This window comes from Meles meles, chromosome 18, assembly GCF_922984935.1.
Source record: "Meles meles chromosome 18, mMelMel3.1 paternal haplotype, whole genome shotgun sequence".
NCBI lineage: Eukaryota > Metazoa > Chordata > Mammalia > Carnivora > Mustelidae > Meles > Meles meles.
Genome location: NC_060083.1, coordinates 49,476,701 through 49,488,830, shown reverse-complemented (window position 1 = coordinate 49,488,830; position 12,130 = coordinate 49,476,701). Strand labels below are relative to the sequence as shown.

The following is a 12,130-nucleotide window of genomic DNA, read 5'->3' as shown; positions in this document are numbered from 1 at the left end:
GTCGTCTCTTAGTTTGATGATCTCAGGGTCCTGGGATTGAGTCCCACGCCGGGCTCTGTACTCAGTGCAGTCTGCTTGAGGATTGTCTCTCCCTCCTCCTCTGCCCTCCCCACACTTGCACACACTCTCTCTCTAAAATAATAAATTCTAAGAAAACACTCAAAAACAAACAAACAAAAAAAAAACGACTTAACTTTGTATTTCAGCTATGTGATATGCCAACCCCATAAGAACAGTCAAATTTTCTAAAAACACTAAAGAATTATTCATTTTTTAGGATCACAATCTAAACAGGAGTGTAGTATTTAACATCATCCCCTTCAAAAGGATTTGACCGTGAATTTAACATCTTTAAGTTCCAAAAATACTCACAAGACAACAAATATTTGGAGGATCTGATGTGTGCTAGGCTTCTGTCAGGCAACTAAAGATACCAAGATGAAAAGACTTAATCTCTTAATATTTATTCCCAAGGAGTTCATATTATAGTCTACGAGGAAAACAGATGACCAACCCCCCCCCCCCACCAAATAAAAACCTACAACTACAATATAATGTAGTGTTTGCTGTCACAGAGACTGAGATGCTATTAGCAAAACTGTCCCAAAATGAAAGATTACCCTTTGGTAATGACACCAGAAGAATGAAAGAATCAAAATCTGAAAGATCAGTTATTTGCAGAAAGTATCTATGCAACTATCTCTGAAGGGTACTCACAAACTGTGTTTATTGGGAAATGCCCACTAGAATACTAGACAGGAAGAAAAAATGATTCACTGATATGTTGCCTAAAGTACTCAGACTATGGTTAAAAAGTGCAAAGAAATTTCCTGAGCATTGATCAAATCATTTTAAAAACAATACTGTATTATCTTACTAGTCTTGGCCCCAAAAAACCCTTTTTAATGACACAAGCTACCTAAGTTTTATAGAAAAGCAGAAAGACCAGAAAGCAAAAAGGAACAAAATTTAAAACTATTTGAAATTTCCTCTCCTAGGTATATAATTTTGGTATCTGTTGTTATTTCTCCTATACTATGTGTATACACAAATTTAAAAACAAAACTGAAACCATAGTATATGTATTGTTTTAGTTACCAATTTCTTCACTTAATGATACACTATGAACATCTTTAAATGTCAACAAATACATTTCTCCACCACTATTTTTATTTTTTAAAGGGTTATTTTTCCCAAAGGTTTTTTTTTTTATTTGACAGAGAGAGAGAGAGAGAGAGGGAGAGGGAGAGAGAGAGAGTGGGAGGAGCAGAGGGAGAAGCAGACTCCCCACCGAGCAGGGAGACTGATGCGGGGCTCGATCCCAGGACCCCGGGACCACGACCCGAGCCAAAAGCAGACGCCCAACCGACTGATCCACCCAGACGCCCCTAAAACATTTTTTAAAAAATATTTTCGAGAGCCAGAGAGAGCATGAGTGGGGAGGTTGGCAGAGGGAGAGAGAATCTCAAGCAGACTCCATACTGAGTACAGAGCCCTACACAGGACTTGCTCTCAGGACCCTGCGATCATGACCTGAGCCGAACTCCAAAGTCGGACACCCAACTGACTGAGTGCCCAGGCACCCCCCTCCACTACTGTTTCATAACGTTGTGAAACATATCACATAGCTGAATCTTTGCGCATACCCGTAGTTACTTCTTTAGGATCAATTTCCTTTTTATTTTTTAAAAGATTTTATTTAAAAATATATAAAGATTTTATTTATATGAGAGCAAGCGAGAGACAAGAGTGTGTGAGGGCACAAGCGGGGCAGAGAGGCAGAGCGAGAGGGAGAAGGAGGCTCCTGGCTCAGCAGGGAGTCCAAGGTAGGGCTTGATAGACTCAATTTGCAAAATGTAATTGCTTAACCAAAGGGACTATGCAGTCTAAGTTTTAAAATCTTAACTACTATTTACGTGTATGGAGAAGTGCCCCATACACACTGAGTAAAAGGGCATGAAACAAGGTGGGTGGCATGATTCAATGTCATTCAATATAAAAGCATGGTTAGACACACAGAGCTGGAGAGCTGTTTATCAGAATGTTAATAGCAGTTATTTCATTTTTACTTTCTTCCTTGTATTAAGGTTTACCATTAAAAAGAACAATATGCTGGGATGCCTGGGTGGCTCAGTTTGTTAAGCGGCTGCCTTCGGCTCAGGTCATGATCCCAGGGTGCTGGGATCGAGTCCCACATCTGGCTCCTGGCTCAGCAGAGAGCTTGCCTCTCCCTCCTACTCTGCCTGCTGCTTTCCCTGCTTCTACTCTCCCTCTCTGTTAAATGAATTAATAAAAACCTTAAAAAAATATATAAATGTTTATAATGGATTCTAAAGCCAATGGGGAAAAGAGTTCCCAAAGCTGTTTTTTTTTTTAATAGTTTATTAATTTGACAGAGAGAAACCACAACTAGGCAGAGAGGCAGGCAGAGAGAGAGGAGGAAGCAGGCTCCCCGCTGAGCAGAGAACCCAATGCGGGGCTTGATCCCAGGACCCTGAGATCATGACCTGAGCCGAAGGCAGAAGCTTTAACCCACTGAGCCACCCAGGTGCCCCCAAAGCTGCTTTTTTACACTACAACATTGTTGAAAAAACCGAGAACATACTCTACTTTTCAGGTTCTGTGCCCCTCCCCATATATACCTTATAGGTTTTGTTTGAACTGTTATAAAGCATTTAGTTTAGCCTACTTAGTACTAAGTCTCATTTATGCTGAGTCAATCTCCGCCCTTAGTTACAGGTAAGGAAGGTCTTTGGGGGTGGGGAAGATGTCTTTAATCATTTTGGACCTTCCATAAAAGTTATACGTGGCTAAAATAAGTACTTAGTAAGTACTAGTTTGTTTGAATTTAAGACCACCTCCTGCTTTCTTCAAGAATCTCTTAAAGAGAATCAACACGATTCTAATGAGGTAAGATTTAGTAAGAATATTTACGAGCAAGAAAACTCTAGCATTTGGGGTGCCTGGGTGGCTCAGCGGGTTAAAGCCTCTGCCTTCAGCTCCGGTCATGATCCCAGGGTCCTGGGATCGAGCCCCGCATCGGGCTCTCTGCTTAGCTGGGAGCCTGCTTCCTCCTCTCTCTCTCTCTCTGCCTGCCTCTCTGCCTACTTGTAATCTCTATCTGTCAAATAAATAAATCTTTAAAAAAAAAAAAAAAAAGAAAACTCTAGCATCTGGTAGTACTGCTTAACCAATGTGTGAACCTGACCTTACAACAGCTGCTCCTAAACAACAAAAATGATGAGTCTGAATTTTAATGTCATTTTTCCTATTGTATATAAAGTATCATGAGGGGCTAATAAATAAGCCATAGATATCAGAAGGTAGACAAAGAACAGTGGAAAAACACCCTTTAAGTTTGGGTAGATTTTAAGAATCACATGAACAATCTCCTAGCAGGAGACTCAGTGGGTTGCTGAAAGCTTGCTGAGGACTGTCAGAGGTTTTAGGAGCTGGGCATTTATATACCGAAAAACACAGTCCCATTCTGAAGGGGTTCACGGTGTGGTTTAGAACAGCTAAAAAACCAACACAATATGCTGCGGCAGAGGTACTGCACAGAATGTGCTCACTGGTGGCCCAGGAAAGGGTATCCAGCCCAGGATGAGTTGGGGAGAAGACACAGTTCTTCTGGAGATGACACAGTTTTCCGTTTTAAAATCTGAAGAGGCATTGGACCAGGGTAGAAGTGTGAAAGGAGGGCATTTTCGACTGAAGAAAAGTATCACCAGAGAGAACTAGAAATAGTGCCATGCAGCTAGAGTTCAGCAGCACATCTAGGAAAGTTCCAGAACACATGTTCAGAAAGACAGGCAGGGCCCAGATAAACGGGATAGAACATGAGATGGAAGAGCCAAGGGAAGATGCCACGGTGGCTCTGTAAGTGCAGAGAAGGGTCTGTGATGGAGCCGCAGATCTGCCATAATGCACCTGCATCTGAGCTTTCTCGGGTAGACAAGCCAGCAGAGAGAGGGCACAGAGAGTAAGAAAAGGAGCAAGACAAATGTTAGAGTAGGTAATCCTTAGGAATGGGCAGGGAAAGAGAAGCTCACATGGCGACTTGAGAAGGAGAGGAGGGAGGGAGAACAGTGGGGAATAGTGGCACAGAATGTGAGGGAAGTTTTATAGGCAGAAAGAACTGTCTGATGTCAAAAACTAAAGAGATGCTGGAAGAGCAGGACTTGAAAGGTTGGATATACAACCAGGAAGTCATCAGGGCCAGAGTTTCAAAGGAACAGAAGGGGCAGGGTTAAGGAGTGACTGGTAAGTGGCAGACAGTAAGACTAGTTCAGGAAGAGTAAAGATTACTTTCTAAGCTTTATACCAATGATAGGACCAAAAGAGTGAGATGCTGACAAGGATTCTGTTTGTTACGAAGCCGGGCCCCTGGGTGGCTCAGTCAGTCTGGTTAAGCATCTGCCTTTGGTTCAGGTCATGATCCCAGGGTCCTGGGATCAAGTCCCACATTGGGCTCTCTGCTCAGCAGGGGAGTCTGCTTCTCCCTCTCCCTCTGCCATCCCCTCCCCCCACAAATTGTGCTCTCTGGCGCTCTCTCTGTCAAATAAATAAATAAAATCTTTAGGGGCACTTGGGTGGCTCAGTGGGTTAAAGCCTCTGCCTTCAGCTCGGGTCATGATCCCAGGATTGAGCCCCGAATCAGGCTCTCTGCTCAGCAGGGAGCTGTTTCCTCCTCTCTCTCTGCTTGTGATCTCTGTCAAATAAATAAAATCTTTAAATAAATAAATAAATAAAATCTTAAAAAAAAAAAAAGGAAAGAAAGAAAGGAAACATAAGCATGTTTACATGCTAAAGAGGAAAAGCCAACAGAGATACAAAAACTGAAGATGTAGGATGAAAGGCAAATCCTAAGACAGAAGTCCTGAGAAGGAGACTGAAGAAAATAAGATACTGGATAGGAGAAAAGGATGGGCACAGACATAAATTAGACCTAATAAAATCAGAGGCCTCAAATTACAAAAGCAGCAAATCACATACTTGGTGTTAAAAATTCACTTTCTGCTACAAATAGGCAGGTAGTGTGATTTTAGGCAGGTAAGAGTCAATAGCTTTCAGAGGGAACAAGATCCAAAATACACAATACCTTTTTCTTTAATCTTCTGAGAAATGGGTCAACCAAAAGATCGAACACTTCAGAACCCTCAAGCCTTCACTAGTTGATCTAGAACACACTGCCCATTTTCCCTAATTTACTGCCTCTAGCCAGGCCAAACAACTGCACTTTCTATAATACCACACTGACTAGAATGCTAGCTCCATGAGGGCAGGGCCTTTGTGTGTTCTGTCCAGCACTGTATTCTCTGAGCCTAATATGTGTATAGGACTCAAACATTTTTTGTTGGATGAATAAATATCATGCATTCAGGCTTTTCAAAATTCACCCCAGTATTTGTGAAAGCCACCATCTTCCATTATTATAAACCTTGCCATCCAGCCTTCCTGATGAAATCTAAGCCTATCATCCTCAATGCACCATTAATTCTTTACTCTTGACAATAATCCTTCCTATTGGACAATGTAGGCTACACTATGTATGTGTATGGCTACAGACCCTTGACCTTCACAGAGGTTTAGGGGATTATAACTGATGTAACAAGCAAAAGAGAGCCAACCTAATCTTTATGGTTATATGTTTAGAAGGTTTTATTTATTCATTTATTTGTCAGTGAGAGAGAGAGTATACACAAGCAGGCAGAGAGAGAGAGAGAGAGAACACAAGCACACAGAGTGGCAGGCAGAGGCAATGAGAGAAGCAGGCTCCTTGCCAAGCAAGGAGCCCGATGTGAGACTCGATCCCAGGACCCTGGGATCATGACCTGAGCTGAAGGCAGTGGCTTAACCAACTGAGCTACCCAGGCGTCCCTACGGTTGTATGTTTAAAAATAATAATAATAATAATAAGGATGGCCCCCCATCTCTATTTAGGCTATTAAGGTTAATTTGCATTCTCTAAGCAATCATTGTTTGGAGAAGAGACATCCAGTAAACAGCTTATAAAAAAATATAGTGAGCATATTAAAAAATTAGCTATATTCCTGCTACTTGTGGGTCTTCTCAAAGTTCCCTTTTTTGGTCTTAGCACATGTGTGTGCTTCTAAGCCTTTTCTTAGATAATAATAATATGCCTGCTACACCCTTCCTGCCAAGTTGGCAAACTCCTATCAAATAGCTCTGAAATTTCACCTCTGCCTCCATAAACACTTCTCATATTGACAAGAAAAGGCGAAAACACCCACTAACTTCAGTGCATATAAAATCACTGCATGGCTTCCACACCCAGGTGAAGTTCACAGACTTCCTGAAAAATACCAACCAACCAAAAAATCTCAAATGATCCATTTAAAAATGGCAAAGTACCTGAACAGACATTTCTCCAAAGATATATAAATGGCCAATAAGCATATGAAAAGATGCTGGACATCACTAATCATTAGGGAAATGTAAACGAAAACTACACCTCCTCACTCATTAGGATGACTACTAAAAAAACCAAAAACAAATAAAAAAACAACACAACAGAAAAAAACACATGTTGCCAAGGATGTGGAGAACCTGGAACCCTGTATAATGCTGGTAGGAATTTAAAAATGGCTCAGCCACTATGGAAAACAGTACAGTATGGTGGGTCTTCAAAAAATTAATCACAGAACTACCATATGAGGGACACCTGCATGGCTCAGTAGGTTAGGCGTCTGCCTTCAGCTCAGGTCATGATCTCGAGGTCCTGGGACTGAGTTCTGCACCCAGCTCCCAGCTCAACAGAGAGCCTGCTTCTCCGTCTGACTGCCATTCCCCCTACTTGTGTTCTCTGACCCAAAAAAAGAAATGAAAAAGACCTACCACATGATCCAGCAATTCCACATCTGGGTATATACCCAAAAGAACTGAAAGCAGGGAGAGCTGACCCATGATCTCAGCAGTGCTATTCACAACAGCCAAAAGATGAAAGCAACCTAAGTGTCCATGATGGATGAGTAAACTATTATACACACATACACCAACAATATTATTCAGCCTTAAAAAGGAAGGAAATTCTAACACATGCTACAACATGAATGAAACTTGAGGGCATCATGTTAAGGAATTAAGCCAGTCAAAAAGGACAAATAGCTTTCAATTCCACTTATACGAGGCAAAACAGTTAAACTGAGAGAAAGAAAGTAGAAAGGGTTGTCAAGGCCTGGGGGTACAGAGGAATGGAGAGTTATTATTTAATGGGCACACAGGTTCAGTTTTACAAGATAAAGAATTCTGTGAACGCTACAGTGGTTATGGCAGCACAACAATGTGTACAAAATCAATGTCATTGAACTATACACTTAAGACAGTTTTGTATGTATGTTTTAAAAACAACAAAAAATTATGAAAATTAAAGAATTAGAGCCATTTGCACTGTTTTTGACTGCTATTTCATCCACTTTATGAGGGAGGAATGATATCTAGACCTGTCTCTGCTCTAAGATGCAAACACATTTGTAAAAATTCAACTACCTTTTTTCTTTAAAAGACTGCATTTTAAATTTCTAATTTGAGGGGCGCCTGGGTAGCTCAGTGGGTTAAAGCCTCTGCCTTCGGCTCAGGTCATAATCCCAGGGTCCTGGGGTTGAGCCCCATATTGGGCTCTTTGCTCAGCAGGGAGCCTGCTTCCCCCTCTCCCTCTGCCTGCCTCTCTGCCTACTTGTGATCTCTATCAAATAAATAATAAATAAAATCTTTAAAAAAAAATTTCTAATTTGAAGAGAATTATCTTTGTAACAGAAGCATGAACAAAATTTCGATACCATCTACTTTAAAGAGAACAACCTGGGGCACCTGGGTGGCTCAGCTGGTTAAATAACTGCCTTTGGCTCAGGTCATGATCCTAGAGTCCCAGGATCGAGTCCTGCATCTGGCTGTTTGCTCGGCAGGGTGTTGGCTTCTCCCTCTGATCTCTCCCCTCTCAGGTTCTTTCTCTCTCAAATAAATAAATAAATAAAATCTTTAAAAAGAAAAAAAAGTGAACAACCTAAGTTTGGTCTTAATAATAACTAACATTGTTTTATACTGATCACTAACTACTTTCTTAGGTGTCAACACTATGAGCGACACCTCTCCTTCCCACTTCCATTTCCACTATAGCAATAATTTCCTAACAAGTCCGCTCTCCAGCCACTATACCATTGCCAGAGTCACCAATGATTCAAAATGTACTGAGTGCCTATTTTGCCAGGTACTGTTCTAGGCGCTTTGAATAGAATAACAATCAGAAACAGCCCCAGCCCTCAGAGTTTGGCCTGGTCCAGGAGAAAGAAAAACCAAATCATAATTTCAGGTACTAAAAGTGCTACCAAAACAGATAAACTCCAAAACAGGAGTTTATCTGTTTTGGTAGCAAAAACAGAAGCAGAAACAGAAAAAGGCAAGCAAGAAGACGTAAGCTATTACAGAGAGAAAGAATACAAGTAAGGCCTCTCTAAGGTGACTGATATTTGATATCTGACATTGGACAAGTAACACTCCACCCCCTCAACTCTACTGTTTTAAGAATGCCCCCCCTTTTTTAAAGATTTTATTTACTGGGGCACCTGGGTAGCTCAGTTGGTTAAACATCTGCCTTTGGCTCAGGTCATGATCCCAGAGTCCCAGATGGAGCCCCACATCCTGCTCTCTGCTCAGTGGGGGGTCTGCTTCTCCCTCGACCCCTCACCTCACGTGAGCTCTCTCTCAAATAAATAACATCTTTGAGAGAGCATGCGCGAGTGCCAAAGCATGCATGCTCATCAGTGGGGAGGAGGAGGGGAACAGGGAGAGGCAGATTTCCTACTGGACTCAGAGACCATGACCTGAGCCAAAGGCAGATCCCTGACTGACTGAGCCACCCAGGCGCCTCTAAGAATGTCTGTTTTATCGGAAAAGTCATGGTGATGTACTTCTAGAGGCTGCATCTAAAACCAGCAAATATTTTATCATCTATGAGAAGTGACTCTATGTGGTAAAGTACAAAATAATGAAGTAATAGCCAAACATAAGTAGCAAAAGAGAAAACAAATTTCCACCTCTTTTGGTTTGTTAATACTGTGGAAGTAGGGAAAGTCACACCCAAGGGTGGTGAGCGTTCATATGCTCAGCAACAACCTTCTTCCAGGTCCTTCAGATCCTGGCCCCAAATCTCCCTGCTGCACATTTCTCATTCTGTCATTCCGTTCAATTCAACAGTTCTCCACTTGGTCAATCAAGCTGGAATGAGACCCTCCACTGTGCCAACAAACTACACACTTCACCATTTTTATCTCCCAGGGTTTGCCCATACGCATGTTTCAAGAAAACCATGCACTTTGGTAAACGCTCTTCCCTTAACCTGAATTCCTTCCCCACCAATCTCTCACTACACCTGTCTACCAAAGTCCTATCCTTGAAAGCCCAACTCCTAGAACTATGACATGAATGACTCCCCCAGAGAAGCGGCAGCTCATTCCTCAAACTCCCTTTCTAGTCTTAAAACACCCAACACTTAATCATTACTATTTGTGTTCTAATTTCATCTTTCCAACTCTAAGTTATAGGTTTCACAGGTAAAGAAGCAGACTTATTTGTTTTTTTAATCTCTTGTTTTCCACAGTATGTACTCATTGTTTATTCAATATGCAAGAGTCCCAAGGAGATTAATAACTTGGCCAAGGAGATAGCATAAAGTCCCACTCGGTACGATTCTAGGTACTAAAATGCTATGATTTAGCAGAAAATCGTAACAGCACAGTAAAGTATCACAGACTACGGAGCCAGGCTACGTTCAAACTCCAGCTTTGCCACTAACCTGATGTGAACCTCTGGAAGTTACTTGGTTTCTCTAGTGAGATGGTAAGAATGTCACCTACTTGACAGGGTGAGTGTGAAAACCTGAAATTACAAAATTACACTTAGAACAAAGGTTGGCACAGAGAAGTGCAAGGCACAAAGAAGTTCACAATACGTATTAGCCGTCATAGTTAGCATTATTATTTCTCCAGAAATCAATTTCTCCACCAGTAAATGGAGAATATCAAGCTAGACTTATCTCTTTCAACTCTCAGATCCCACACATACGTGCCACATGACGCTGAAGATGTCCAAGATCAGGAAGAGCTGACAAGCAGGGATGGCTTTCTAAGAGAACTAGAACCCCAGGCTAGGCACAGAAGATGCAAGCTGATTAGAGAAGTGTGAAGGAAGAAAACATTTTAAGGAGAAAGCTAGAAACAGCAAAGGTTAGGAAGAATAAGCAAAGACAGAATAAGCATGGAACATAAGATTATTTGTCTAGAGTTTATGTTTTTGGGCAATGGTAGAAAATAAGCTGTGACCTTAATGCCTTTAAAAATAGTGAATTACAAAACAACTGATTATAAAACCATGTTACTTTATCAGTTGTGTTTCTGGAATAGGAGAAAGTCCTGGCTGGAGGTAGTTGATTAGCATCTATTCTATCTAATAATCTGCCTTGAGAACATTTCAGACACTATACACTGGGCAGCTCTTTAATGAGAATCTGTACACACCTGCAGAATTTCTTCATTTTTCTTCTAAAGCCAAATACAAGTAAATTCTGGTTATACTTATTTTGGAAGCATCTCTTTCCTCTCTGTTAGCTTAAAGAACTAAGATGGTTCTATGAATTTGACATATCTAAAATAAAAACAAATGCACTCCTCCATGAATTACACTAAATCATTACAATGTCAGTCAGATCTTCCCATTCCTCTGCTCAAAAGCCTCATTCAGAGATAAAGTGAAATCCTCCTAATAGCCTAAAAGTTCCTGGTTATTCTGGTGTTCCCGCCCCCAGGTCTTCCCGGACCTTATCTCCTACTCCTCCTCCTTTGCTCACAATGCTCCAAAGCACACTGATCTTCTATTCCTCTTAACAGGCCACTGTCCTCTTCAAGGTCTTTACAATTGCTGTTCCCTCTGCCTGGACTGTTCCTTTCCCCTGACACTTGGTGAGTTCACTCCCTCACCCCCTTCTAGGCTGCTTAAATATCAGCTGGTCTGTAAATACCACCCTGCCTGTCCTATTTCAAAATGCAGTACCTTCCCATTCCCCCCCCTTTTTTTTTAAACCTAAGTCAGTAATCACCTTCTAATATACAGTATAATTTATTATCTTTCTTTCCCCAAAAAGAAAGTAAGTTTCAGGAGGGCAGGGGTCACAGACACAGAACAGTGCTGGGGAATAGGCACACAGCTGACCTCAACAAAAAAATTCCTCGAATGAACTGTAGATCAGACCATATAATGCCCCTCCTAGGTGAAAGAAAACACAACATACTTTTTTCCCCCATCGCTGAAAATCTTAAAGTTAATTTTTGTATAAAATACATATTGCTCACCTATGTGCCAGAACTGGGCTTGGCTCTGCAAAGTTAGAGCAGATTAAGACATAAACTCTGCCCTTTAGAAGCTCTAGGGTACGCGTATGGAGAATACACACAGGAACATCATTCACAAAACACAACATACAGCCAAAGGAAATTGAATGATCACCTAAAGGAGTGAGGAGCAAAGAGGGAATGCTTCACTAAGGTGATATGAAAAGCTGTAATTCCCCAGAACTCTCAACCAGCACAACAGTTCCTCCTTATATTGCTGGTGCGTATGCTTGCAACTCCATATAAATTATTTACTGGCATCAGATAGGCTCTTAAATAGGCCGCAAAAAAAGTTTGTGCGACAACAGTGATGTACTCAAGGTTGCACAAAGATCACTGACTACGTTTATACCGTCTTTCGATTTGGCAACTTTTACCTATCGGGTCCCCTGATATGGAGGCTTGCATCTGCCAAATGTTGCCGACTTCGGTCAGAACCCTCCTTGTGGATATTCCTACTCGGAGCCCGGCACCCTGCAAATCCCTTTCATAGCAGGGCGGAGGAGCGCCGCCTCCCGAAAGCCGCCAACTGGGCCACAATGAGAGTTATGGGAGAAGCGGGAGTCGTGGGAGGGCGACGAGATTGGGTAGGACCCTCGGAGGCCTCTGCCTCGCACACCCACCCCTCCCGGCCCCCTGAGCCGCCGGTGCCCCGAGGCTCCGCAGGCTCTTTTGTTAAGCGAGGCCGAGGTTCCCTGGTCCTCGCTAGGCCCCGCAGTTGCCTCCAT

The 12,130-nt window shown here is 42.0% G+C and overlaps 1 protein-coding gene across 5 annotated transcripts in view; it reads right to left on the bottom strand.

Annotated features, from left to right (window-relative positions):
• DDX42 (DEAD-box helicase 42) overlaps positions 1–12,130 on the bottom strand; it is a 40,858-nt gene that overhangs the window by 28,178 nt on the left and 550 nt on the right. For 2 of the 5 annotated variants that reach the window (XM_045984848.1, XM_045984847.1), the window contains exon 2: positions 11,364–11,517. The exons of 1 other annotated variant lie outside the window; for it this stretch is intronic. In XM_045984848.1, coding sequence (XP_045840804.1) covers positions 11,364–11,517 — 154 coding nt within the window. Of the gene's footprint in view, positions 1–9,811; positions 9,895–11,363; positions 11,518–12,130 lie in introns of those variants that run through there. 2 more of the 5 variants (XM_045984851.1, XM_045984852.1) reach the window with 2 other exon arrangements.